This window comes from Cyphomyrmex costatus, unplaced genomic scaffold (genome assembly GCF_001594065.2).
Source record: "Cyphomyrmex costatus isolate MS0001 unplaced genomic scaffold, Ccosl1.0 scaffold837, whole genome shotgun sequence".
Classification (NCBI taxonomy): Eukaryota; Metazoa; Arthropoda; class Insecta; order Hymenoptera; family Formicidae; genus Cyphomyrmex; species Cyphomyrmex costatus.
Window position 1 is genome coordinate 265,387 of NW_017280416.1, and position 25,655 is coordinate 291,041.

The 25,655-nt window shown below is 34.5% G+C and overlaps 3 protein-coding genes across 3 annotated transcripts in view; 1 reads left to right on the plus strand and 2 right to left on the minus strand.

Annotated features, from left to right (window-relative positions):
* Positions 1-2,594: 2,594 nt before the first annotated feature.
* Pgd (phosphogluconate dehydrogenase) lies at positions 2,595-5,788 on the minus strand. Its single transcript, XM_018549583.1, has 5 exons — positions 5,584-5,788; positions 4,691-4,914; positions 4,357-4,601; positions 3,548-4,173; positions 2,595-3,072 (listed from the first exon to the last, which is right to left on the minus strand). Exons 1-5 carry the CDS (start codon positions 5,592-5,594, stop codon positions 2,730-2,732), a joined length of 1,449 nt encoding a protein of 482 aa, XP_018405085.1. The 5' UTR covers positions 5,595-5,788; the 3' UTR covers positions 2,595-2,729.
* Positions 5,789-9,043: 3,255 nt separating this feature from the next.
* Arl5 (ADP-ribosylation factor-like 5) lies at positions 9,044-14,486 on the plus strand. Its single transcript, XM_018549587.1, has 3 exons — positions 9,044-9,389; positions 10,178-10,622; positions 10,859-14,486. Exons 1-3 carry the CDS (start codon positions 9,344-9,346, stop codon positions 10,905-10,907), a joined length of 540 nt encoding a protein of 179 aa, XP_018405089.1. The 5' UTR covers positions 9,044-9,343; the 3' UTR covers positions 10,908-14,486.
* A 110-nt stretch (positions 14,487-14,596) lies between these two features.
* kdn (citrate synthase) overlaps positions 14,597-25,655 on the minus strand; it is a 23,462-nt gene continuing 12,403 nt past the window's right edge. Inside the window, exons 2-4 of the mRNA XM_018549585.1 lie at positions 18,040-18,195; positions 16,193-17,116; positions 14,597-15,682 (exon numbers count right to left, since the gene is read on the minus strand). Of these exons, the coding sequence (XP_018405087.1) occupies positions 15,416-15,682; positions 16,193-17,116; positions 18,040-18,195 (1,347 nt within the window). The 3' untranslated portion in view covers positions 14,597-15,415. The remainder of the gene's footprint in view (positions 15,683-16,192; positions 17,117-18,039; positions 18,196-25,655) is intronic.

Sequence of the window (25,655 nt, forward strand, 5' to 3'; positions counted from 1 at the left end):
AAATTAATCTACAGTACCAAAAAGGATATCTATCTCACTTTATTTTAATATATTGAGATGTTCCTAAATGGTGTAATCGTCACTCTCACTCTCTCTCTCTCTCTCTCTCACACACACACACACCTCATACAGTTCGGCCCGATCACACGTTTTTATAGAGAAGATTTACTCCAGTTATGTATAATAGACTCTATACTGTAGAGCTCACTGAATTCTATTTGAGCTGCATTTCACTTAACGCTCGTAACACTAACGAGCATCGTTTTTCCTTGTAAGACCTGTTCTTTTTCCATACCTCACAATTGAATTTCTTGTACGGTTTATCTGTATCCTTTTTCTTTTCACAATATGAGGAAAAAACACAAAAGATATGAATTGTGCAATTTCAATCCTAGGGTATGGGAAAAGATCAGTAGGTCTAAAGAAAGAGAAACAAAAAAAAAAAATTCTTTTAAAGTTGCAAGTCAGCCTCCCAGTGAGTCCCAATAACAAGACAAATATGTACCTGAGGATTAGAAGAAAAAGAGAAAGAAAGGGCAGAACCATAAGAAAGTTCAGTTGACTTGGACTAATGGACTTGCGCGTTCACATCTGACATTTAAACTAGTCTGGTGATTCGGAATATTCTTTGTCTCGTGTGATATGATTGCAGAAAAAAGCCTGACTTTCTAAAGATCAGAACAAACGAGAGAGCATTGATTCGTATTTGATCGCTAATTTTAATTGCCGACTAATCACAAAATAGGATACGCAACGATCAAATCATAAAAACGTCAATAATTGCATGGAGGGAGATCTCTTCTCCTGCGGAATTACGCAGCGAATGAACTATTTCCACCGTCGTTCCTTGTATTTTTGGAATTTAACAGACAAGTTCTAATTTTTGACACTGTCATGCTACATGCTTACGTAATTGAAATATAAATAAAATAAAAGTTTAAGTGTATAAAATATGAGATATAGGATAGGTCAAATTCGCACTATAAATATTTTGAAGTTTTGATTGCTCAATCAGAAGAAAGAATTAATTTTATGAGTTAATTAATCAAAGAATGCAAAGCATTTACAGTATTACGTTGATATTCGTACCTATATCTAATCGCGCGTGTATATAAATATAATATTTTATTTTTGTTTCAAAAATGAATAAATGCAGGTATAATTTTAAAATAATTTTAGCCTTTTAAGCGTTTAGTTAGTTATCATTACATTCATAAAAAATTGCAACATTGTTATCACATTGTTATAAAAAGTAACTGTAAAAGTAATTCTCTTCCATTCTTTGAACAAATGATAACTTATATTTGTATTATATATAATATAAATTTAACTAATATGAATTTATATTATACATAAATATATAATTATATATGCATATAATTACATCAAAGTATATTTCACATACGAAAATATGTACGCGGCCTCGACATTAAATAAAAACATGGCTAATAATATTCCCTGAAATAAAAACATAGTATCAAAGGAAGGAAACGTCGAGGTCAACCGATCATATTAAAAAACAAAACCGTACGAGTTAAAAAAAGATTTTGCATATACTTGGAATGCAAATTAATAATTCATTAAATTCTAGTCAATTGGAGCAACGTGTATTTTACGATTAAATACTTTCACAGATGTAAAAAAAATAGCACCAACGAACGATGCATCTCAAAGTCGAGTTACGAGTTTCCCGTCATTCGAAATTGTGTTACGGCAGAGAGCGCGCGAAAAATCAGGTTACGCAAAGCTACATCTCGCTGTTCGCGCTTCGCATTTCGCAAGCTACGGGGAAAACGTCGGCGTGCGATTGAAAGTGTCATGCTCTAATATTTTCGCGTGTGCACGTTAAAGAACGGAGGAAGAGAAATGCGGTAATGACGATTCGCTGCTGCATAATCGGCGTTTCACTAGCTCGAAGCTCGATCGCGCGCGTATCTCCGTTCTTTTGCGATTTTTCATCTCCGCTATTCTCGCGTCGGGCCCTGTAGACGAACGAGAACCGCATTTGCAACGGTTCCACTTCATATCGCCTGAAGAGAGAACAGAGTCCACAACTACGCTGTTTACTATTTGATTATGCGATGCATAATCTCGCCGAGCGATACGAGTCGCCTACTCGTCGACATTCGACATTTACAATCAAGCAACGTCTGTTGCGAATTACGTAACTTCTCCCTACTTCTCCGAGTTGTTGTTTCCTAAAATATACGTGTAACCTGCGTGGAACGTAGTACGACGCGCGTATGAAAGTCGTAATCTCGACGAAAAAAAACGCAATTGACGTTAAAGTATTCTAAAGGAAATCTCTAAAAAAAAAAAGACATTATTATTTATTCTGATTCAAATGTGTGTATATATATTCCTTTTAGATAATCTTTCAAATATATTACCATTATACAATATTTATAAAAATATATATACCTTTTTTGTTGTAATAAAAGCCTCTGAAATTTTTTTGTATTTTTATAGTATATTAATGCAAATATATTTGTCAAAAAGAAGAGAAAATATCTGAAAAGAGAAAATCTAACATATTTTTTAACAATAATTTGTTATACATAACTTGTTTCAATTATAGAATCATTCGTATTGAGTTGTTTCTTTGTCATGTAACAGCTATGTAATAGTTATCACAATATTCATAATTACGTGTATTTATCACACTGTATTGTGGCATTTTTTATATTTGTTTGTACATTATCAGTCACGGTTGTTAACTACACGAGAGTTTATGCATCGTACGTAGAAGCGGATACTTTCCCGCCATGTCCGGTCCAGTTCGTATGGACGAATTTCCCTTCCTGACCAAGCAGCTCGTACGTGTGAGCGCCGAAGTAATCTCGTTGCGCCTGTAGCAAATTTGCCGGTAATCGGCCGGTTCTGAATCCATCGTAGAAGGCCAAAGCCGTCGATAGAGCAGGAGTCGGTATACCTATCGTCACGGCAGTGCTCACCACTATTCTGGCACTTTGGTGGCACTTATCCATAGCCTTGGCGAAGAAGTCGTCCAGCAGTAAGTTGGATAATTTCGGATTTTTGTCGTATGCCGATTTTATATTTCCCAGGAATACGCTGCAAGAAAAAAATTACATATAATTTTATAAATATCCTATTAATATGCATATCTAAAGAACATTATTGAGATGTTTTTGAAACGCATATTGTCTATGTTTCTTATACCCGTTTTTACATCATACATAATTACTTTACATAACAGTTAATATACATTTTGATGTTTTTATTTAGAGTAGCTTCAAGTGTAAGAACAATAGTCCTGAGCCAGATCTTATCTCTGTATATTATCTCGATTTTATATAAAATAACTTATTTCAAACTAGCGTTTGAAAGAAATGAGAGCTATCTTATGTGTAAGTTTGTGTAACGCTAAATACAATGCCTCTGAGAAACATTCTACAGCCTTGACATTGATACTTCCGTTGCTACTTGCTTTAAAAAGAAAATGTAGGTCGTATGAAAAGGATTATTGTCGTAACATTGACATAATTAGATAAATTTGAAAGCGACATAAACTTCTCGATCATCCTACCTTCTTATGATACATCCACCGCGCCACATCAACGCTATTCCACCGTAATTCAAGTTCCAATTGTGAACTTTGGCGGCTTCTCTTAACAGCATGAAGCCTTGCGCATACGAGATAATTTTCGCAGCGTACAGAGCCTTTCTTAAGTGCTCAAGGAATTGTTTTTTGTCGCCTTTGTATACTGGATCCGGCCCGGATAGCACCGCGCTCGCCTCTACGCGTTCATTCTTCAGCGCGGACAGGCATCTGGAGAAGACAGACTCACCGATCAGCGTGACCGGCACGCCGTAATCTAATGCAGCGATTGCCGTCCATTTGCCAGTGCCTTTCTGGCCGGCAGTATCTCTGATACGCTCGAGCAAATAGCCATTTTCATCCTTGTATTTGAGAATGTCCCGCGTGATCTCGATTAGGAATGAATCCAACTCGCTCTTGTTCCATTCGTCGAACACTGTGCTCATCTCCTTCTGCGTAAGCTGCAGGCCGCTTCGCATCAAGTGATACGCCTCGCAGATAATCTGCATGTCTCCGTACTCGATGCCGTTATGTACCATCTTGACGAAGTGTCCCGCACCAGTTTCACCTACCCAATCGCAGCATGGTTCTCCATTAACCTTCGCGCATATCGACTAAAAAATTTTGAACTTTATTGTTAATTAATGTAAAAAGGAACAAGTATAATTTAATTCTTAAAACACGAATTACTGCACAGAATTTTGCACTCTCACTCGCTGTTATTAATAACTTGTCGACTAAAAGATATCACAATTTTGCAGTTTCATAAATGCTTAATAAATAATAATAGGCCATACTTGAAAGATAGGTTTAATGTGTGGCCAAGCTTTGGGATTGCCTCCAGGCATCAAGGACGGTCCGTATCTGGCACCATCCTCTCCTCCACTGACTCCGCTGCCAACAAAGAGAATTCCCTTCTGCTCCAGAACTTTGGTACGTCTCTCGGTATCTTGATATTCCGAATTGCCACCGTCAATGATAATATCACCAGGAGAGAGAAGAGGCACTAACTGTTCAATAAAGGCATCCACGGCTGAACCAGCTGTTATCAGAACAAGTTATACCATTATAATTATAATTATAGATCTTTAATTTACAATAGATCTTTAATTTACGATATAAGACACTTGCCTTTAACCAATAACATTACTCTCCTTGGGCTCTTTAATGTATTGACCATCTCCTTCAAGCTGTAAGCACCGATAACTTTTGTGCCCTTGGCTTCATTCTCAAGGAAAGACTTGACTTTGTCTACTGTACGGTTATATGCACATACAACAAAGCCATTATCATTCATGTTCAGAATTAAATTCTGTCCCATGACCGCTAAGCCAATGAGGGCGATATCTGCTACCCTGGAAAATGAAAAATTTATGTAAAATCCATCAAAAAATGAAATTCAATTTTATTCTTCTTATATCTATACTATCACATATATACTATCTGATATAGCTCTTTTATATAAAATGACCAATTTTGATCAGTTTTTTCTACCGTTCTGCTATTCTGAATAAATAGTTAACAATTAGTAGTTTATTTACCTGAAAGATGTAGTTAAAAATACATAGAAATATTGGACCTGCTTTTTTATACTAGCTGAACTTGGACTTTTTACATAGGAAAAAAATAGGAAAAGTTGAACCGTGCAAATTCAGTTAAAAAGAAATAGCTTATTATTTATTGACTCCAAGATTTTACCTTGTATTGGACATTTATTACTTCTTTGTAATTGCTTTCCATTTTATGTCGATATTTATAGTTAGTTTTTATGTTCAAGACTGTCTGTAATATCTTAAGAGGCTAATGTGGCATTGCATGAGATTATTTAAGATTGTACTTGAGATAGTCTTAAATATAAAAATGAACTATGATACCGTCCTTGACACAAATCAATACAAACGTCATTCCAGATTTAATAAAGAATAATAAAGACAGAACGATATTTGTATCGATTTATGTTATTAAATAGAAAGTCACCTTGTGTTATTTTGAATGAAATAAGGACTTAACGAAAAAATACTCACGGAGTACTCATATTTGTAGATAGCTCGCAAACGTGATGACGATAAATGTAATAAAATCTAATTGAATGTACAGCGTGAGACTAGGAAGACAGTGTGATGTAGGAACAACAAGTGGCCACTTTTCAGATCGTCAAAAGACGTATGATCGAACGGCATGCTCCGCAGCCGCTTCAGCGTCAGCCGACAAACTGTGAGCCAATCACGGTGCTCGAAACACGTCGCCCGTGTCAGAAGAATTCGTGATAACGATGATGCAGCGTTTAACAGTCATGCCGCCACGACACGGACTTATCTAATCTGAGGCCACATGCCGAATTTTCCTTCGAATATTATTAATTTAAAAAAAAAAAAAAAAAAAAAAACAGAAGAATTACATAAATCTTTTTGATTAAATGACGTTAAAGAGGATAATTGTAGAAAATAATTTTCCACAATAATATTGCTTGCTTCTCGAATTTATACTTGTATAGAAGAAATAATAAAATTTCCGAAAGGCTGACGAGGCAAAATTCCTTTAGAGCAATGTCGAGGAAAACTGCAATAACAAATTATATTCTCATCGAAAACAATCGAAAATACCAGTCTCAAGTTTAAAACAATTTGAAAGTAGTAAAATCGGATTACATATTCTTTAAAAAATCGTTAAAGTATTGGAGAAATATATTATATCGAAAGAGAAATGCAAGGTTTACTTTTATGTAGCTGTACTTTTTGATATACATAATTAGTCGCGACACAAATCAACATAAACAGCAAAAAATTTAAAATAGGAACAAACCTTAATTATTTCGACATACATATAATTAATTGGAGTTTAGTCAAGGTTATCCCCACTCTGAAGTTTGCTGCTTTCGTCGATTTATTAAAAGGACTTAAATTTTGAATAATTAAATCGGAATATCGAAATCGTCTTTGTAATTAATGAAAACGGCAAGCTTTAGAAAACGTGCTCGATTATACAACTGTTGTATTAAAGTTATCCATCCTCTTGGAAACACTTTTGATCTTAGCTTTGTTCCGCAGGTATTGCTGTGAAATAAGTAAAAGAGTTTGAAAACAGGGAAAGATAAAATAAAACAAAAGAAATGGGTGGAAGAAAACATAGTCAAGCTGTATGCAGTATCATTGTACACAGTATAATTATTGAAAATTATAATATAGAGGAAGATATTTAAAATCTGCATAAATTCTGTGTGGTACAATTTATTGTTAGCTGTATATCTAGAAAACAAGCTCTCAATTGGATATTGTGTCGGATCATCGTACATTGGATGTCGTACGCAGTGTGAATCCTACATAACTCTCATGTTTTAAGGACGTTCTCCGAAAAATCCATTTTCTTTAGATTTTTCTGAAACTTACAGAAAAAGCTTGTTTTAGTGTTCTGAACATATGCTTTGAAGCTCAGTACTCGTTACGGGATTAAAAATCGAGATATTCCACTTCAAAGTTGAAACGTTTAACGTAGAATCCCTATCTAAAGCTTATATTCGAAAGTAGTTTTTTATTCACTGTAAAAAAAGTTTTCTTTAGAATTTTTTGAAACAAAGAGACATAAAACTTGATATTACAAGGAATAATATGAAATTTTCCTGAATATGTCTTCCGGTATTCACTTTTAAGAAACCATATAGGCCCGATTTTTCATTATCTGGTTGACATCACCATAGATGAAGCCCATTGGATAAAACATCAGGTTAAACTTAACCACAAGTTAACCAGATAATGAAAAATCGGGCCTTAGCAAAGTAAGCAGCTCCGCTATGTTTTCGACCGGCGGCAATAGCGAAAGCGAGAGGGAAACAATGAAACAAGCGAAAGAGCGGAGTGGTAGTCAACTGTTACTTTCTGTGTGTAGGGGCGATTACGTGGACGCGAGTAAACTTTAGGTTGAGCACAACTGCAGTCGGAGAACGTCCTTAAGGATACATTCACATCAGGGAATGGAAAGTTACTTTTTAAAAGTAACTAATTACAGTTACTCGTTACCGAGTAAAAAATGTAACTAGTTACAGTTACAGTTATCGCTTTTTAAAAGTAATTCGTTACAGTTACCGTTACTTGAAAAATAACTTTTCGTTACTTTTCCGTTACTTTTTTAAAATCAATTTAAAAATGTACTTTTGCATTTTTTTTTATATGTAATACTGACAAATATAATTTTGGGTTCATAGCCCTTCTCATTTACTATTATTTAATTTATTTTTTAATTTTTTTTAAACACAATTTTGTAATTCTAAAACTTGTAAAATATGCAGCAAACTGAAATATTTGTATGTCCTATGTATTACAAAGAAGATAGAAGTGTAAAATAATTACTGAATCATAACGGCCGAATGTCTAAGGGCTTTCAAGTCTTATTGATAAGCGCTATAAATAGCATGTATCCAATCGAACCGTGTTTAATCGTGTGCAAAGTAACGACAAAAGTAACTGTAAATTTCGTTACCGTTACCCAAAAAATGTAACTCGTTACAGTTACAGTTACCAAAAAAAGAAAGTAACGCAGTTACTAGTAAAGTTACCAAAAAAGTAACTTGTAACTGTAACTTCGTTATAAGTAACGAGTTACTTCCATTCCCTGATTCACATGCAACCGTCAAGTTCAATCAGCGGAAGCAGCAACCAATCAGCGAAGCGATATGAGCAGTGGCGTAAAAATATTTTCTTGGCCACGGGCCATATCGCCTCGCTAATTGGTTGCTGGTTCCGCTGCTTGACGCTTGACAGTTGCATGTGAATGCACCATTCTACAATGGGCAGTAGCAGTAGTGGATTAAAGGCCATTACACGTACAAAAATTTTAGTAGTATCGTAAAGGTCTTAAGGCCTCTTTCACCAACGCCGATTAACTTATAGCGTTTTCCACTGGGAAAACTGGTACAGCACTAGCGCCGTGCTATCCAATCAGCGAGGGTAAAATTTACCCCCATAATCCGTTTTTCACCAATCAGTGTCCTGTGTCAAAGCGCTGTTGCCCGTATGAGGATCCGGGCTTATGCTTCTGGATGCACCCAATATGTTAATCAAATAAAAAGTCTCACGACGCTTATGTAGGATTCACACTGCATCCGATGGGCGTCGTACGACGACTCTGCAAACAATCAGAAAAATCGTATCACCGATGCGAAGCAAAATCCTGTTTTCTGATTGGTTGCAGATTCGTCGTACGACGCATATCGGATGCAGTGTGAATCCAGCATTACGATGCTACGATACGAGCAATGTAGAACGGGCTTAAGAAATTCAACCAATCAGAGTTCTTTATTTTATAGAAAGGAAAAAAAGCAAAGAATTTTGATTGGTACATTTCCTTATGCTTTATGTATTATGCGTTATGCAAGAATCTGTGCTCCCCGCTATATTCCACCATGCTGTATATACCGTGGTGCCAGGTGCGGACACTTGTCGTATGGAGGAGCAACATGTCGCGTTTCCCTCTATTCTGTTAGTAGGCTGTTTGCACTTTGCGTACTCTCTCTTTCGTCGATCTGTCGACTGTTCCTCGCGCGTCGCAGCTCCAATTGTTATCACGATCGTATTCGCGTATTGTAGCGTCCCCGTCGACGTTTCGGCGGAATTATGACGTCGATCTGTAAGTCGACGTCGTATGTAAACGATATTTTGTCATCGCGGAAGCGAACATAACCCCTCCGAAAGACAATGAACCGCCCTGTTTTCGAGTTATTCTCCTAAGGAGACGGCGAATTTGTGACATCAAGCATATTATATTTGATCAGTCTCTGGCCAACTAGTCAACATGGGACTGCTGTTCGCGAAATTGTGGAGCTTCTTTGGCAACGAAGGTAAATACTGTGATAAGATCATGAGTCACAGCTCTTTCCCAGCTCTTTCCGTCCCTCCGCTCCCTTTATATATTATCACTGCATATGTTTGTAAAACACCTGCTAGATGATCTACCAATCGCTTAGCATTTTTGATCTGGTAATTTAATTAAAAGAGTATGTCACTTGAACGTTAAACTTTTCATTCCATCAGAAGGTCTGAGCCTACAATAAAACTCTTGCGAAATTTGTTACACGAATATTATTTTAAGGGTTCTTTCTTAGAGTCGTCAATTTTACCAAGAATACTGATATAGAACTGTGTGAATCAGATGATATTCTTGGAAATTCTATGTGTGTACATTGGCCTACTTTCTCTAATCTGTTAACATATGCTACTGATATCTGTTTCTATCACTGTAAATTAAAATTAGGAAGACATGACATTTTGGTTTAATTTACTTTTTATTTTTTTTTTTTCTAGTTCTAGGAATCAGAAAAGAATAAAGATTGAATTAAATTGATATTAAGGTTAATTTATGTTATTCAAAATTAACATAAATCACATTCTATCTGAAGACTTGTCCCTGAGTTTAAATTTTTACAACTTATATCTTAATTTCCACTTTCATCACATTATTCTTTATATCTAGAAGGATATAAAATTCATATTAGACATTTATTCTTTGTCATTACATTGAATAAAACGTTCTATCTTGCTTTCATCAAACTTCAAATGTTTATCTACTTCATATGGTTTATTTTAGCTATAAAGAACAGATCTTTTAATAACAATTTATTGCTTTTAGAACATAAAATAGTTATGGTCGGTTTGGATAATGCTGGGAAGACAACAATATTATATCAATTTCTGATGAACGAGGTTGTCCATACGTCTCCGACTATCGGATCCAATGTAGAGGAAGTTGTGTGGAAGAATATTCATTTTATTATGTGGGATTTGGGTGGTCAACAGAGTCTGAGAGCTGCCTGGTCCACTTACTACACAAATACTGAATTTATCATTATGGTCATAGATAGCACTGATCGAGAGAGACTTGGTATGATTCGGGAAGAGCTCTATTCAATGCTGAATCATGAGGAGTTGAGTAAAGCCAACGTTCTGGTCTATGCCAATAAACAAGACTTGAAGGGTAGCATGACCGCGGCTGAGATTTCAAGACAATTGGATTTGACATCTATCAAAAAACACCAGTGGCATATACAGAGCTGTTGTGCCCTTACGGGAGAGGGGTAAGAACTTAATGTGATTATGCACTTATTTTTAGCAGGATAGAGGAATAAGATCTAAAATAAATGATAATAAAAGATACAACTAATGAGAATGTCTTTAACGGTTGAACTGGATCTTAGGTGTTATAATTTTGTGTGAATTTGTATAGCTCGACAGTTAAAGGCAATTTCTCATTGGTTGTGTTTCTCGTATATATGGTCCTATAAGTATTTAAATATAATAAAAAATGTTTTAGGTTGTATCAGGGACTGGAATGGATTGTCGGACGTTTAAAAAAGACATGACGTACATTATGAAAGTCATTTATAAGTCTAATGAAATATCCAAAATGTAAAATATGTTATTGAGCTAAATTAGTTCTGGTTACTTTGACAGTTATTCGAAGGAAGAAAGCAGCATGGGCTGTCGCATTTCATTTATTATTTAAATCTCCTGGTATGATCCTCAAAGTGCATCCGATTATTTTATTGCCGCAGCCACACTTATAAGAATGGTGGACGGGTCTGCTCTTCAGCTACTAATTACACTGGCTGCTTATGCAATAAAAAGATTTTATATTATTGTTCTTGTAACATAACAAGTTTCAACTTGTTCAATACAGAGATAAGAAAAGAATGAAGACTAGTGGAAATGTACAAAACCAGATATTAAGCAAGTGCTAAAAGGAAAGACAATTATTATTTTTTGCGTTCATATACAAGATGTATACTTGGTTCATAGTTAAATGATCATTGAACATTGCTTGTTTAAATTATATTATCATTTACATGATAAAAGTATGAGATTTCTTATCCCGTCCACCTACAGTAAAATTCTGCAGTAAAACAGGCAGTTAAAATAGATGGAGAAAGGCAACTCGTTATTCGTACTCAGTTGATATGTAAGAGCGCAAGTAAGTGTACATAGTTTTTTATACTTCTCGTTAAGAGAGCGAGCTCTGTAAAAAAATGAGAAAGAAATATAATGCCGGACGAGAAAAGAGTGCAAAATCTTGCGACATTTCCGTACGTAAGGGCCGAGCAGATTCATGGCCATGTAACCTGATTGAGGAAAACTTCTCGAGACAGAGTATGAACTGCTCTGTGATACGTGGATTTAATTCTGAGACAGTTGTTTGCTGATTATATCACGTAATCGATATGGCTTACATAATGCGCGGAAAAGAACAACGAAGGATGGGCTGATGCTATTCTTAGGATGCGACATACGTAATATCGTGACAGGTGAATGGGAGCTTTAAATCAAAAACTCGCCTATTGACTCACTGATTTACCGAACGAGAAATCTCAATCTGTTCCGTTTTATTTCTCTTGGCAATGAGAAATAATATTATAAGTTTAATATATAATCTAACTGATATAGTTCACTGTTGTAACTGCTCTAAGTGATGTTGGTATCTAAAGTGCGAATTTTTAGTTATTTAAGGAAATATATCTTCCGGTTCCATTCACCTGCGGTTACTGCGTGCCGCTAGGATGATGGATGTACTAGTAAAAGTCTGTGACACAAAGGAATCATCATTGTCTTCAACTCTGATAGCTGTCTCGCCTTTGCTTTATTTAAATTGTAAATGTAACGTCTATCTTTTATGTAGCGTTAAATACTCCAGTAGATATAATATTAATTATCGTAGCTTTAAAAAAAGGGAAATTATCAATGTGTGCTTTAAAAAATTAATAGGTACACGCAAAGATGACTGTACAGGCGTTGGTAACATCACGCGATGGGATATAAATGCCGTCTAATGCTAGAGTGAGATCATAACACCTACAGCTTTGGTTAACGCTAGCTTTCTCATATTGAGAAACGAGTTCTTAATGTTGACACATAAGAGTATCTCCCGTGTACAATGTTTGCTCCTCGAAATTCTATGCGGAGTATATTATACAGAATTTACACTCGTCGAATTTATCCACGGCGTCCGTCTTCTCTATTTAACTATAATTATGTAAAAAATAAATTTTTTGGAAAGTATAAAATACAAGACATAGATTGTTTTACCGCAGTGTTGGCGGAACGAGCGCGAGTGTAAAAAACATAATTGTGCTTTTGCCAACTCAGCCCGACCTGTCGAGTTTATCAAAATAACAATAAATTAAAAATCAATAATTTCCGATTTATTGGTCTTTATCTAATATAATTGTATAATATAAGTCAGAGAATCTTGTCCGACTTCAATGAATAATAAAAAGCTAAAAGTATAGGATGTCAAATAAATTGAAAATCAGTTTCTATCAATAAGAAATATACGGATCTGCTGCTTTTATTTACCTCGATAATTCCACCTTCCCATTTCTCGTAATTTGCATTTTATATTGTTAATAAGAAACGTATAAGATTTTTATTGTCTTTAGATTAAGCATATTTCAGTGTAAAAATTAATACCTTATTAAATATCGCTTTAAAAAGTCTTATTCTTTAGCTAAAGCTTTTAAAGTCACGTATATTTAGGCGAACGGTATTTCGTGAATCCTAAGTCCCGAAGGAAAAAAGATTTGTCAGCTACGATTACCTTATGATCCATTTATTTTCACATTCGTTATAAATAAGATATGCACACACATTCATTCTTATAACAGTGGGTCCACCACTGGTCATGCTTCTTAATTTTATACTGTATTCGCGGCGGTTTCTCTCGTCACGACCGAGTAGATCGTATGACGAGATTATAAACACTATTTTTAAGTATGCTTAATCACTGCGTCACTATATGCTGTTAAGTATTAAATTACTACACATACTCGCGTACAGCAACAGCATTTCTTTGCCATTTCAAAAATAATCAGAATCGTAGATACAGTATTTATTCTGTCTACAATTAGAATAAATTTCCTGAAGGAAGTGGGATAGTAAACAAACGACCAGGAGATCTACATCTGAGCTAATTAGCACGTTCGCCTTTTGGCGTCCCATTGCCGACTATTGCTTTCAAAACCTATTTTTTATAACATCGTTCTGTGTTGTGTTGGAAAATCCAATAAATTTCTAAAGTAATCTACCCGTTCGAAAAAGAAATATGATACACATCCGAGTACATTTTTTTATGTGAAGAGGCAAGACAATAACGTTACGGTTTCTAATTTATGCCTAATCACATTTTGAATAACTTAAAGTACCAGATGTAAAAAATTCTCGTCTGACCTAAATTATAGATTATCTTTTAAATGTTAATGTTTCTTGAACGTTTATGTTACCTTATGCAATGAAGGCTGCAATCTAGGTTTCGAGTCGCTATTTTCTATTGCATTTACATTGTTATAGGCTAACACGTTAACTATCGTCATAGATTTTACGTAATTTAAATTCCCTAAATTTCTAACGGTAGTCGGCGTGTTGCTTTGTATTGAGCGATGACTTTATTTACAATAATTACCTATTTCTCACGCGTTTCTCTATCTCGTGTGTGTGTATTTCTATAAATAAATTTCAGGAGACATCTTTTAGACATCTGAGAGATATTTAGAAGAGGACGTCTAAAAATCTTAACAGACATCTAAAGGCTATCTTCTGGATTTTTCGTACTATCGTGAGTTTCCTCGTAATTTTGGCAGTTTTCACTATTGGACCAATCTACGTTTCCACTTATATAAGCAGCTACGTTGCGAGAACATCCGTTTATTAAGCCTTCCCCGCAATTGATCCCAGTGAACATGAATGTCTAACAGACAATCCGAAAGACGTCTTAAAAAAGACGACTTTAAGACGTTTACAAAAAGACATCTTTAAGATAACTTTTAGCCAAGTCCTAAAGACAATTCTTTTTAAGACGTCTTTTGGACGTCCTTTCCAGGACGACTTTAAGATTTTACAAAAAGATATCTTAAAGACGACTTTTAGTCAAATTCTATAAAGACATCTTTTTTAAGATATCTTTTGGACATATCTGTTTAAGACATTTTGCAGAACAAGAATAAGATAATATTAGATAATATTAGATAATATTAGATAATATTAGATTTTCATAGTACTGGCGGTGTGTGTGTGTGTATATCGAAACTCTGTCAATATAACCTAATTTAATCCAGAAAAATCGTAATGTCCAAAATTAATCTGAAAAATGTCTGAACAATGACATTGTAGAATGTCTCAAAGACGTCTTATAGACCATTATAAGGAATGTCCGAGAGACATCCATCAAAATGTCTAAAATATGTCTAATATGACGTCTGACAGACGTGTAATAAGACTACTAAAAGACAAAGTCTTAAAGACGCCTTAAAGACGCCTTTTAGTAAATTTTTCGGACGTCCTACAGAATTTTATGACGTCTTTTAGGCGTTTTAAAGACGCCTTATTGTTCACTGGGATACTTTGTAAGAATTTAGTTTGACAGTTAAAATTTTTAAATCACGTTATATCATATATGTATATTCATACAATTAATTATGTGTATTTGTGTGATTAACGTATCCATTTGTCGCCGTTCATACTTGAGAAAGTATCGACAGTAGGAAGAGAATTAACGCGAATTCGTTGACGGGGAACATTGATGTATCTGCTCTTAATAATTCTACATTTAGATAATACATTAGGTGTAATTATTTGTCGTGTTTAATACCTAGCCTTGTGTTTCTTTCATTTTTCACTTTCTCATTCTTTCGCTCTCTCCCAATCGTACTCTCATTTGCTCAATAAGGCGTGGGCTCGTTGAGGTGTTTCCGTCGAAGTGGTATCAAAATGATCCTATCAAAGTTCCCGACGCCGCGTTTGACGCTCGAATAAAATCGAGGTCAGGACGACGAGACTCCGAGGTGATGCTGATAATCGATCGTCGATCCAGTGAGAAAAGTCCTTAAGCCTTAACAGCCTTCATCAGGAGCTCTGTGCTGAGGGACTTAGGCCTCTCGATGGGCAATCCTAAGGCGCGGTCCCAAACGAGAGAAGCGAGCACGCCCAACGCGCGCGACACGCCGAACAGGACCGTGTAATAGTTCATCTCCTTCATGCCGTAGTATTGCAACAGCACGCCCGAGTGTGCGTCCACGTTCGGCCATGGGTTCTTTACCTTGCCAGTTTCCAACAAGATTGGCGGCACCACCTTGTACACTTGCGCGACGAGCTGTAAAGAAAAACACATCAACATTGACATTGATATTAAAATTTGATGCAAATTTAACTTGGAATTAAATAAAAATTATGCTAATTGAATTCTGAATAGAGTGTAATTGTATACTGAGAAAAAAGTTACTAATTAAAACAAATATTAGTCAACTAAATACAGCGATTACGGGCTGGCAAGCAAATATTTCTTAATTTAAATAAATATTTGTTTCTCACATGGTTGTTTTAAACATTTGTCAATTCAAACAAATAACATATTGACATGACTCACATATTATAAATACTTGAATCACTATGAACTAAACGCATTTAGTTAACAACTTTTTTTCTCAGTGTAAGCACATAAAAATGTAATGTTGAAAAGGATTAAATATTCTGAAATTAATTTTTATAATCTTTATAGCAATATTCTTAAATATTTAAAAAGGTGGATTAATGAATTCAATTATCTTTTTTTTTATTTGAAGCAGAATAACATTTTTCTACTATATTTAAAGCGATTTACTACCTTGAATAACGAATCATCTGGCAAATGTTTCAGCGCAAATTCTCTCTGGCAGGTGTACCTCGGATCGGTTTTCCTAAGAACGGCGTGTCCATAACCAGGCACGACCTGGCCGCTCTTCAATGTTTTCCAGATGAACTCCTTGAGTTTGTCATCGCTGGGACAGTCGCCGACCTGACCGCGCAACTTTTCCAGCCACACCAATACTTCTTGATTAGCCAAACCATGCAGTGGTCCGGCCAGACCATTCATACCGGCGGCGAAAGATAAGTACGGATCTGATAAGGCGGATCCCACTAAATGAGTGGTGTGAGCGGACACGTTACCACCTTCGTGATCCGAATGGATCGTCAGGTAGAGACGCATCAGCTCGATAAATTGCGGATTATCATAGCCAAGCATGTTGGCGAAATTCCAGGACCAGTCTCGGCCAGCGTCGACGGAACCCAGACCTTTGCCACCCTTATAGATATTGCGGTAAATAGTGGCAGCCACCACCGGTAACTTGGCAATCAGGTTCATCGAGTCCTCGTACACGCTTTCCCAGTACTTGCTCTTGTGCACACCCTTGTTATACGCCTTAACAAATTCGCTCTCGCTGTTCAGCAGCGTGATTGCCGCAGAGAACTGCGTCATAGGATGTATACTCTTGGGAAAATTGTTGAGGGCCTTGACCACATGCTCGGGCAATGAGCTCCTGGATGCCCATTCCTGCGAGATGGCCTTCACTTGCGCCTCTGTAGGTACGTCGCCGGTAATTAGCAGCCAGAAGAGACCCTCCGGGAGCGGTTCTGCGCCGCCGGACGCCTTCGGCAGGAGTTTCTGACACTCGGGAATCGACTTCCCGCGGAACCGGATGCCCTCCTCCGGATCCAGTACCGATGGCTCCCACACGAGGCCTTTGATGCCACGCATACCGCCATACATCTGTGTTCAAAGCAAAATATATTAGATAACTGAACAATAAAATAAAAAATAATATTATTGCAAGAATCAATTATTTTCAATTAGACTTTTTTTGACTGACTAAATCTTCTACGCTTTTTAAGTTTATTTTATACTAATTAATTTCAATAATATTATCATGAGAAATTAGACAGCTTCAAGTTTATTAAAATATTTAAATTTCTCAATAATCTTCAAGAATATCGCTAACATTTCGCATTTATTAATTACTTACAATATTTTAACTTATGTGTAAGTCCATATATAAAAAATATCATTAGCCTCATGGCCATTAACACGTTAATTACTTGTACAGAGATCGGCGATAAGTAAAAGTAGACCCACATATAATATGATGAATGAGATCTTCATGCGCGACAAGCGACAAGTGAGATCGTCACATATGAGCCCAACTAGCTCGATAATTATTAATCATCAAATGCTGCATTCGGCTGATAGCCAGCAAAAAAATACACTGCTTATTGACGCTGCATGCGACGATCAGAAATTATAATATTAACGTGCGTTATGAATATCATGATCACATAACAAACACGCGAGCCTTATGGACTCCTATTCTCAGGCTGGTAACACGAATAATAATTCGTCATACTTTCCTCCTCGTTAAATTTATGAGGAACTTATTATAATTCTTAATGATAAATATGAATATTTATAATTATCGTGATATAGTTAAAATCAATCGCGATAAAGATTTTAATAAAGAATGTGGCAGAACCACATATCTCCTTCCTATCTTGGAAAACAAGATTTTATTTCAGAATATCATTTTCTTTGAACAAATTTAAAAATACATAATTAAAATAATTACTCAAGGTTGGACTATTTCATAATAATAAAAAAGACTAATTTATTAATATAGAAAAATACAATAAAGTATATACCATGTCAACGGTGACTTCTCCGACTTTGGTGGATCCATGATCCTTACGGAAGGCTTTGACCCGCTCCTGCTCCTTCGGGATCCTGTCAGTAAGAACCTTCTTAAGATCCGCGGATGCATCAGTAAGCTGTCGCACGAAAATCGTCGACGTTATTTTCTGGAAAAAAAGAATTGTAATTAATAACTGTTCAGAATAACGTAAAATGCAGAAATTATCAAAAGTTAGTAATCTCAAGAATAAATACAGACGAAAATTGTTCGAACGTATATTAAAATTAACTCTTTAAAATATCTAAAACAATAATTTTCCGGTTTCTTACTGCACACGGTAAGTTATTTATTGTGTCTTTAGTTAATTTTTATCATTTTTACGAGTATACAAAAATTGAATATTATAAATATTATTAAATAACCATACATATATTTTTACATATTTAGAAAATATTTATAAAGTTGTTTATTAAAAATTAAAGAATATAAATTATTTAAACTCCAAAATTAAACATCTAGTATTACAAATAATGTAAAATAAAGGACTCTCTAGGACTTCTAGTATTATTTCTGAGAAATGCAGGACGCGAATCGTGTGTACTCATGGGATTAAATATGGTAAAATTTATATATTATGAGACTCTGTATATAATTATACTATAGAGTTAAACAAAAAAATTGTCTCATTTTTTTCAATAGGCTTTTGTGTGTAAGTATAATTTGATTTATATATTCTATAAGAATACATTCAAACAGAATGAAGTTTGGAGAGAGAGAAGTGGTAGGAGAAAAATTCTTTATGAATGAGATTTAACACATTAAAAATTTGTGTGTCTTTCAATTCCTTAAAAAAGAAATACGAAGAATTCTGGTCCAATCCAATAAGTTAAATTATTACATTTCCACAATTTTTATTCTCCACATCAAATACTTAATAAAGTTAACTTTCAAAATGGACGCAACTTTACTCGAATTTGTTTTCAAGTTAATTTCTAAACTATAAACTTCTGGCCATTTGTTTTCCGTTCTCGATTCTCTTGCGGAACATTCTATGCGTGACGTACACATTGTGTAAAGAATCGTCACGGTGGAAGACACATGTGGATTACGTAAAAGCGACAAACTTAACTATATTGTCAATGATGTACGCGAGTATTCGTTGGGTTAGTAAATTCGCATTGGAAAATTATAATTTCATAATGCTACAAGGACAGGAAACGGATCCCAAAAGATAACAATTTTTTTCATGCAACTGTCTCATTTAATTCATCAAATTCACAACATATAATTGTAACATTTTATCGGTAAATTTAATACTTTACGGAAGATACCATATTGATATTTTTACACGTCTATTTATGTCTGAGAATGGAAATGTGATAGAAATGGCAAGAGATCGATTTAATGATATTCTTATACATTTATTTGTCCTAAAATAAAAATTTATGGAAAATTTAAATTACTGAAAAACAATTTTCATAGTTTTTTTAATAACTTCTAGTCGATTACATCGATTGTCAGTTGAATCTAAAATTTAAAGACAAAACACGTAATAATTACATTTATATGTGAAATGTATGTACGTTATATCAAAATTATGTAGGAGTGATACGTTATCCATTGTTAAACTCGTAATCGGTTCTTGCATGCGAAAAAGCATAAAAAAATTTGTAATCGTTTCTCATCTGGACATGCACTATCGAACGTCATGAGATAAATGAGATAAGAACAAGATTGTGAGGTCTCGAGGTCATTATCAAACAGAACGTGCCATTCGCGGAAACGCATTGAGGAGAAAATTACTCCAGTCATTCTCTAGAAAGGATAAGTATTTATCGTTTTTGACACGATAAATGCCTCAATTTAAATCAAGTCAATTTTGACACAGACTTCCGTAACTGTTATAGAAGTCCATAGACTTTTATAGAAGTCTGTGATTTTGATCAAATCTTGGAGTTGAAACGAGATTCAAGAGTTACTCCGCGTGCGCGCCCGAGTCTTATTGTTAGTATCGTGATTGCAATAAGTACAAACCGACAGTAACCTTCACGATAACAACGTAGAGGTAATACCAGTGACAAAGATAGTCGTAAAACTTACAGCTGTAGGCGATAAGGGCAATATGCGACGAAAATATCAAAGCTCTTGGAAGGCGAAAGAGTAGAAGATTAGCTCAATATAATCATCATCAATGTGTGTGCAAGTACATTAGTGGACCGCGTGACTACGAAATATAAATTACACGTTTGTTAGATCCGAAGTTGCTCAATTCTCTTTTTTTTTTCTGTCAAGCGAAGTGAAAGTCGCGTGATGTGTACATACATCTGGAGCCCGCTTATCTTTGCCGGGAAGGAGAATTCTTTCTGACGTGTGCAGATAGGTACGGGATGTGGCATTTCGCGAGCAATTAAGATGAAGTAAAGAGCGAAGTCAAGACAAAAATATCGACAAACTGCTATGAGCTCTAAATAATAAGGTTTTAGTCGATTAGGATCTCTCAATACGACAAATTTGTAAATATTTTTATCGATAGATTAAAGGATTCGTAATTCTCTACATTCTTTGAAGTAGAACCCGAATCTCATTCTAAAGAGTAAAATTTGAGCCAGTCTTGAAAAAGTTAATTTTTTATTTTAAGGCCAGTATTTATAGCCCGTTCATTTAAGACTGTCTTAAGTAATGTCTTAAGATGCTAATGCGACTCTCTAACCAATTTATGACATCTTAAGAGACTATATACAAGTTTAAAACAATTTAAAAAATAAGAACCAGTTATAAATACCAATCTAAGAGTGAGATCTTTGTTTATCTCTAACACTGGCAATAATTATTAATCAATTTATTAATTACTAATTGTTTCTCTCTGCAATATCGTTAAGTGACCTATCAAAGCTAACGATGCGGTAAGACGTCGGTAGTCCAGTTTAAAAGTTAAATTGTCAGACCAGAAGTCTATAAAGATTGTCAACATGCATTTTTCTTCGGGGTAAATTCCGTTGGAGAGCCATAAATTAACTTTTTATCAATAATAATTTGCGTTTCTATCTTTTGTTCAAAATAATTATGACGGTGTAAGACAATTATTTGACAAATATGTTGTGTAATAATATTACACAACAAAACATGCTATCAAGACAAAAAGAATGTTAACAAAGGCATTTATTTTTAAAAAAATAAGTAGCAGAAAGGAATATTCACACAAATACAAATATACGTCACAGAGATAAAACGTCAAAGAAAAAAAACAATTTAAAATAAAGTAGGTAAAAATAAGGTAAGTGGAAAAAATAATGCAATACAAGGCGGTTATATCTATCGAACTGGAATGTAAAATTTCGTGGAATATTTGAATGAATGAGTAAATTGAAAATGTTGCATTATGTTGTTTGTATAACTTTTATATATCATAATCATAGGTAAGTAACACAATAAATTAATACATTATATTATAATTGTAATCGTTATAATTATTACATAACATTATACAATATATATATTGTATAATAATTTTAATATATTCAAACCCAAAAATTGAAAAACTTCCTAAATTTACATATATCAAAGGAGAAACGAAATACATTGCGTATTATATCGCATATAATTATTGCCATATAGTGCACCTTCAAATTCAAGAGGCTAGGATCAAAGATCGTTTCTCATCGCACGTTCTTATCATCATGTCACCCGATAGCGCACGTTCCACGCTATTTTTTTAATCGCGTGGTAACGCGATTACGTAGCGCCGGGGAAATTCGCTTGACACGATGCTCACACTTGAATTCAATCCGTCGACATTGACCTTTGTACAAGAAGCCACGAATTGTACTCTTTCGAATTTCACAACATTGCGGTCAATGTTAAAAAAAGATAGATTAGGAAAAAGTTTCACTGGGACGATAATATAAAAAAATATATTTAATGCTGAAAAAATGTACTAAATTTTAATAAATTATTTGAATATAATACCAACTTTATATTTACTAAATATTAAAACATATAAAAAGATACATACATTACTAATATTACTATAATATACAGAGATATATTTATTTGATACAAGAACCATTAAATTTGATTTAACTATCATTTTTGTGTGTTAAGCCTTTTTTCTATTAAAGTTTAGTTTTCATATAGTTTGATTTCTTAAGAAAAGCTCAAGAAATACACGATATAAATATACGATAATATTTTTGCGGCCAAGCGTTAGACAGAACGCAAAATCTGGGCAGTGAGCCAATGGTATAGCTAAAAATAAAAAGACTTGATCGACTTGACGTGCAATTCGGGTTACCGTGCGAGTAACACGAACATGATAAGAAAATCGATGCTAAAGTGTCGGAAAAATTCTAATCGCCTCCATGAGAATACAATGATCATTAAATTATGCAAAAGCTATTTAAATCTTCAAAGAAAAAGTTTAGGAGTATGAGAAAAATAAATAACAGATAAATACAACAATAACGTTTTTATCGTTTTTATCGTTTGCGATTGCAATAATCTCGATCAATTACTTATATAACCGCCTCAATCTTTAATTAACAAGAATGACTATTCGCGGGCATGCCGAAAATATCAGTGTTTTTTTCTCTGATCAAGGTTTATCGATCTGTCAAGGTTAGATTCTGCGATAACACTTGGAGCCACAGATCGATTGAACAACTGCATGGAGGACGCCTGGTCTTCGAGGAGGTCAATCCCGCGTGCGGCAAATGCGATTGACCTTTTAAAATATGCGTTTAACCTGCTCAATTCTGCGATAGAATAATTGATGATAATCTTATCGAAAGAGAGAGACAGAGAGAGAGAGAGAGAGAGAGAGAGAGAGAGAGAGAGAGAGAGAATGTATCTGTATATATACTTCTTAAATTTTTTGGAGTGAAAGTTCACTCTAAAGGTGACTCTATATAGTCAATAATACTGTCAGTATTAACAAATACTGATGATACATAATAGTAATCGTGTGTGGTTAATATTGATGAATTGATGCAGGATATTAACGACGATTTGGAATCTTCAGCATCAATATCGCTTTATTAGGATCCATGTTACAGTACAATAGATAATGTACGTAAAACTAAAATGAAATATATTGTCAACGAAACTGATCGTGTAAGAATACTAAAAATATTTATATATCAGTATTACTGTCTGTATTACTGATCAGTATTATTAGACCATGTAGGATTATCTAAAGAATGACAATTAAGCCATTTTTTTTGAAGACTAGCTCAATATTCACTCTTTAGAAATAAATTTTACCCTCCAGAGTGACAATTCGTTCTAAAAGTTTTAAGCCTGATTGTGAGTACCAATGTTACATTGATTTATGCTTAAAACTCTATCTCTTTCTTTTTAAAATCGCGTACGAAAGAAAAGTTTAAGTTTCTCTTAAAGTTAAAATAAATTTCAGCCTGTTGGTGCGATTGGGCGTTACAGAATATATGAAGAGAAATAGACCCGTACTCGCGATTTGACTCGAAACCCTTCTGTAGACGTATCACAATCGCGAAACGCGAGATCAGTATCAAGTTTAAATTGCGAGTTATACATAGTGATATTTATCGCGTGAGAGATGAGATCGTGGATATAGACGTAAGCTGACTTTCGCGTATCAAGATGTCACAGCTCGTTTTTCAATAACAAACTCCGATTCCGACCATGCGAAAGATGATTTATACCCAGAGTAGGTACAATACAATACAATTACGTTATTGTTCTATATGTATACGCATCAAGCGATGTGATGTAATGTGAAACACTAAAAAAAAAAGCTGGTGAAATATGAGGATAGTCAGATTCGCGAATAACAGATGATAAGGTTTTTCAATAAATCTGAATCTTCTTAGAGACTGATAACAAAGTTTAGTCTTATAGGGGTAAAGTTCACTGTCATCTATATGACATAGTAATAAATTATATGGACAAAAGTAAATTTCTATCGTAATTTGTTTGATTTTTTAAAATGAAACCGTTGTGTCCGCGATCATATATTTTCGCATTTCTATTGCTTATAATAAAATTGTAGGTACATCTATTGTAACTGTATTACATACAATAGATGCAAATACAATTGATCTCCCAGTTCTTAAGATAATATTAAATTAAATGATGGAATTAAAGCGCGATGTTAAATATATTTAAAATTTTAATAATATATTCTAACACAGCGCGTCGATTACAACAAATATTTTTTCGCTTCTCAGCAAATTAATTTATATATTTTTAGGGTATGTTAAGTTAGCACCCCAACTATAGTACTCAGGAGTTCTGATTAGAGTTCCCACTTCCTTTTGACGAGACGAAGAGTTCCCTATAGTTAATAACAAGAGTTCCGCTCAATAAACATTTTTTTTACATTTTTTAAAAATGGGGTGCTAACTTTTTATCGAATTTCGAGGTGGAATAGTTCTGAGCGGCTTAATAGCTTCAATTTGCGATTGCCTAGAATTCCTGATATGTAAAAAAAATTTTCGAATATTAAAAAGAAATTAAAAATTTTTGAAAAATTAATTTTTATATACAATAGTTCTGATGATAATTTCTGCTTCTTTTTGACGATACGAAGAGTTCTCTATGATTTTTAATGACATATGCGCTTAATAATCATTTTTTAATAATTTTTAAAAAATGGGGTGCTAACTTTTTAACGAAATTCAAGGTCGCATAGTTCTGATCAGCTTAACAGAAGTATTTTGTGAATACCTAGAGTTCTTGATACATAAAAAACATTTTTGGAGAATAATAAAGTTTAAAAAAAATAGTAGAAATCTTTGAAAATTTTTTTGAGAGTACCGAGTAGTTCTGAGTAGCGTTTCTTATAGTACTCGACGAGTTCTATCGAAAACTGTAAGGTGAAAAAGCGATTAGACCAACGGTTTGCAAGATACAGCGACATTTGTCGGAAGATCAACAATTTTTAGAGTATATCTCGGAAACCGTTGGTCCAATCGCTTTGAGCCCTGATACTTTTCGACAGAACTCGCCGAGAACTGTCCAGAACTCCGATCAGAACTACTCGGTACTCTCAAAAAATTTTGACTTTAAATTTTTTTCCAAGTCCACGTCGAAAAATTTTTTGAGAGTACCGAGTAGTTCTGAGTAGCGTTTCTTATAGTACTCGACGAGTTCTATCGAAAACTGTAATGTAAAAAAGCGATTGGACCAACGATTTGTAAGATACAGCGACATTTGTTACATTTGTAAGATCATACAATTTTTAAATAAGTATATCTCAGAAACCGTTGGTCCAATCGCTTTGAACCCTGATACTTTTCGATAGAACTCGTCGAGGACCGTCCAGAACTCCGATCAGAACTACTCGGTACTTCCAAAAAATTTTTTATCAAAAATTTTTTTCCAAGTCCCACGTTGGAAAATTTTTTGGGAGTACCGAGTAGTTCTGATCGGAGTTCTGGACAGTTCTCGGCGAGTTCTGTCGAAAAGTATCAGGGCTCAAAGCGATTGGACCAACGGTTTCTGAGATACCTATACTTATTTAAAAATTGTATGATCTTACAAATGTAACAAATGTCGCTGTATCTTACAAACCGTTGGTCCAATCGCTTTTTCACCTTACAGTTTTCGATAGAACTCGTCGAGAACTATAAGAAACGCTACTCAGAACTA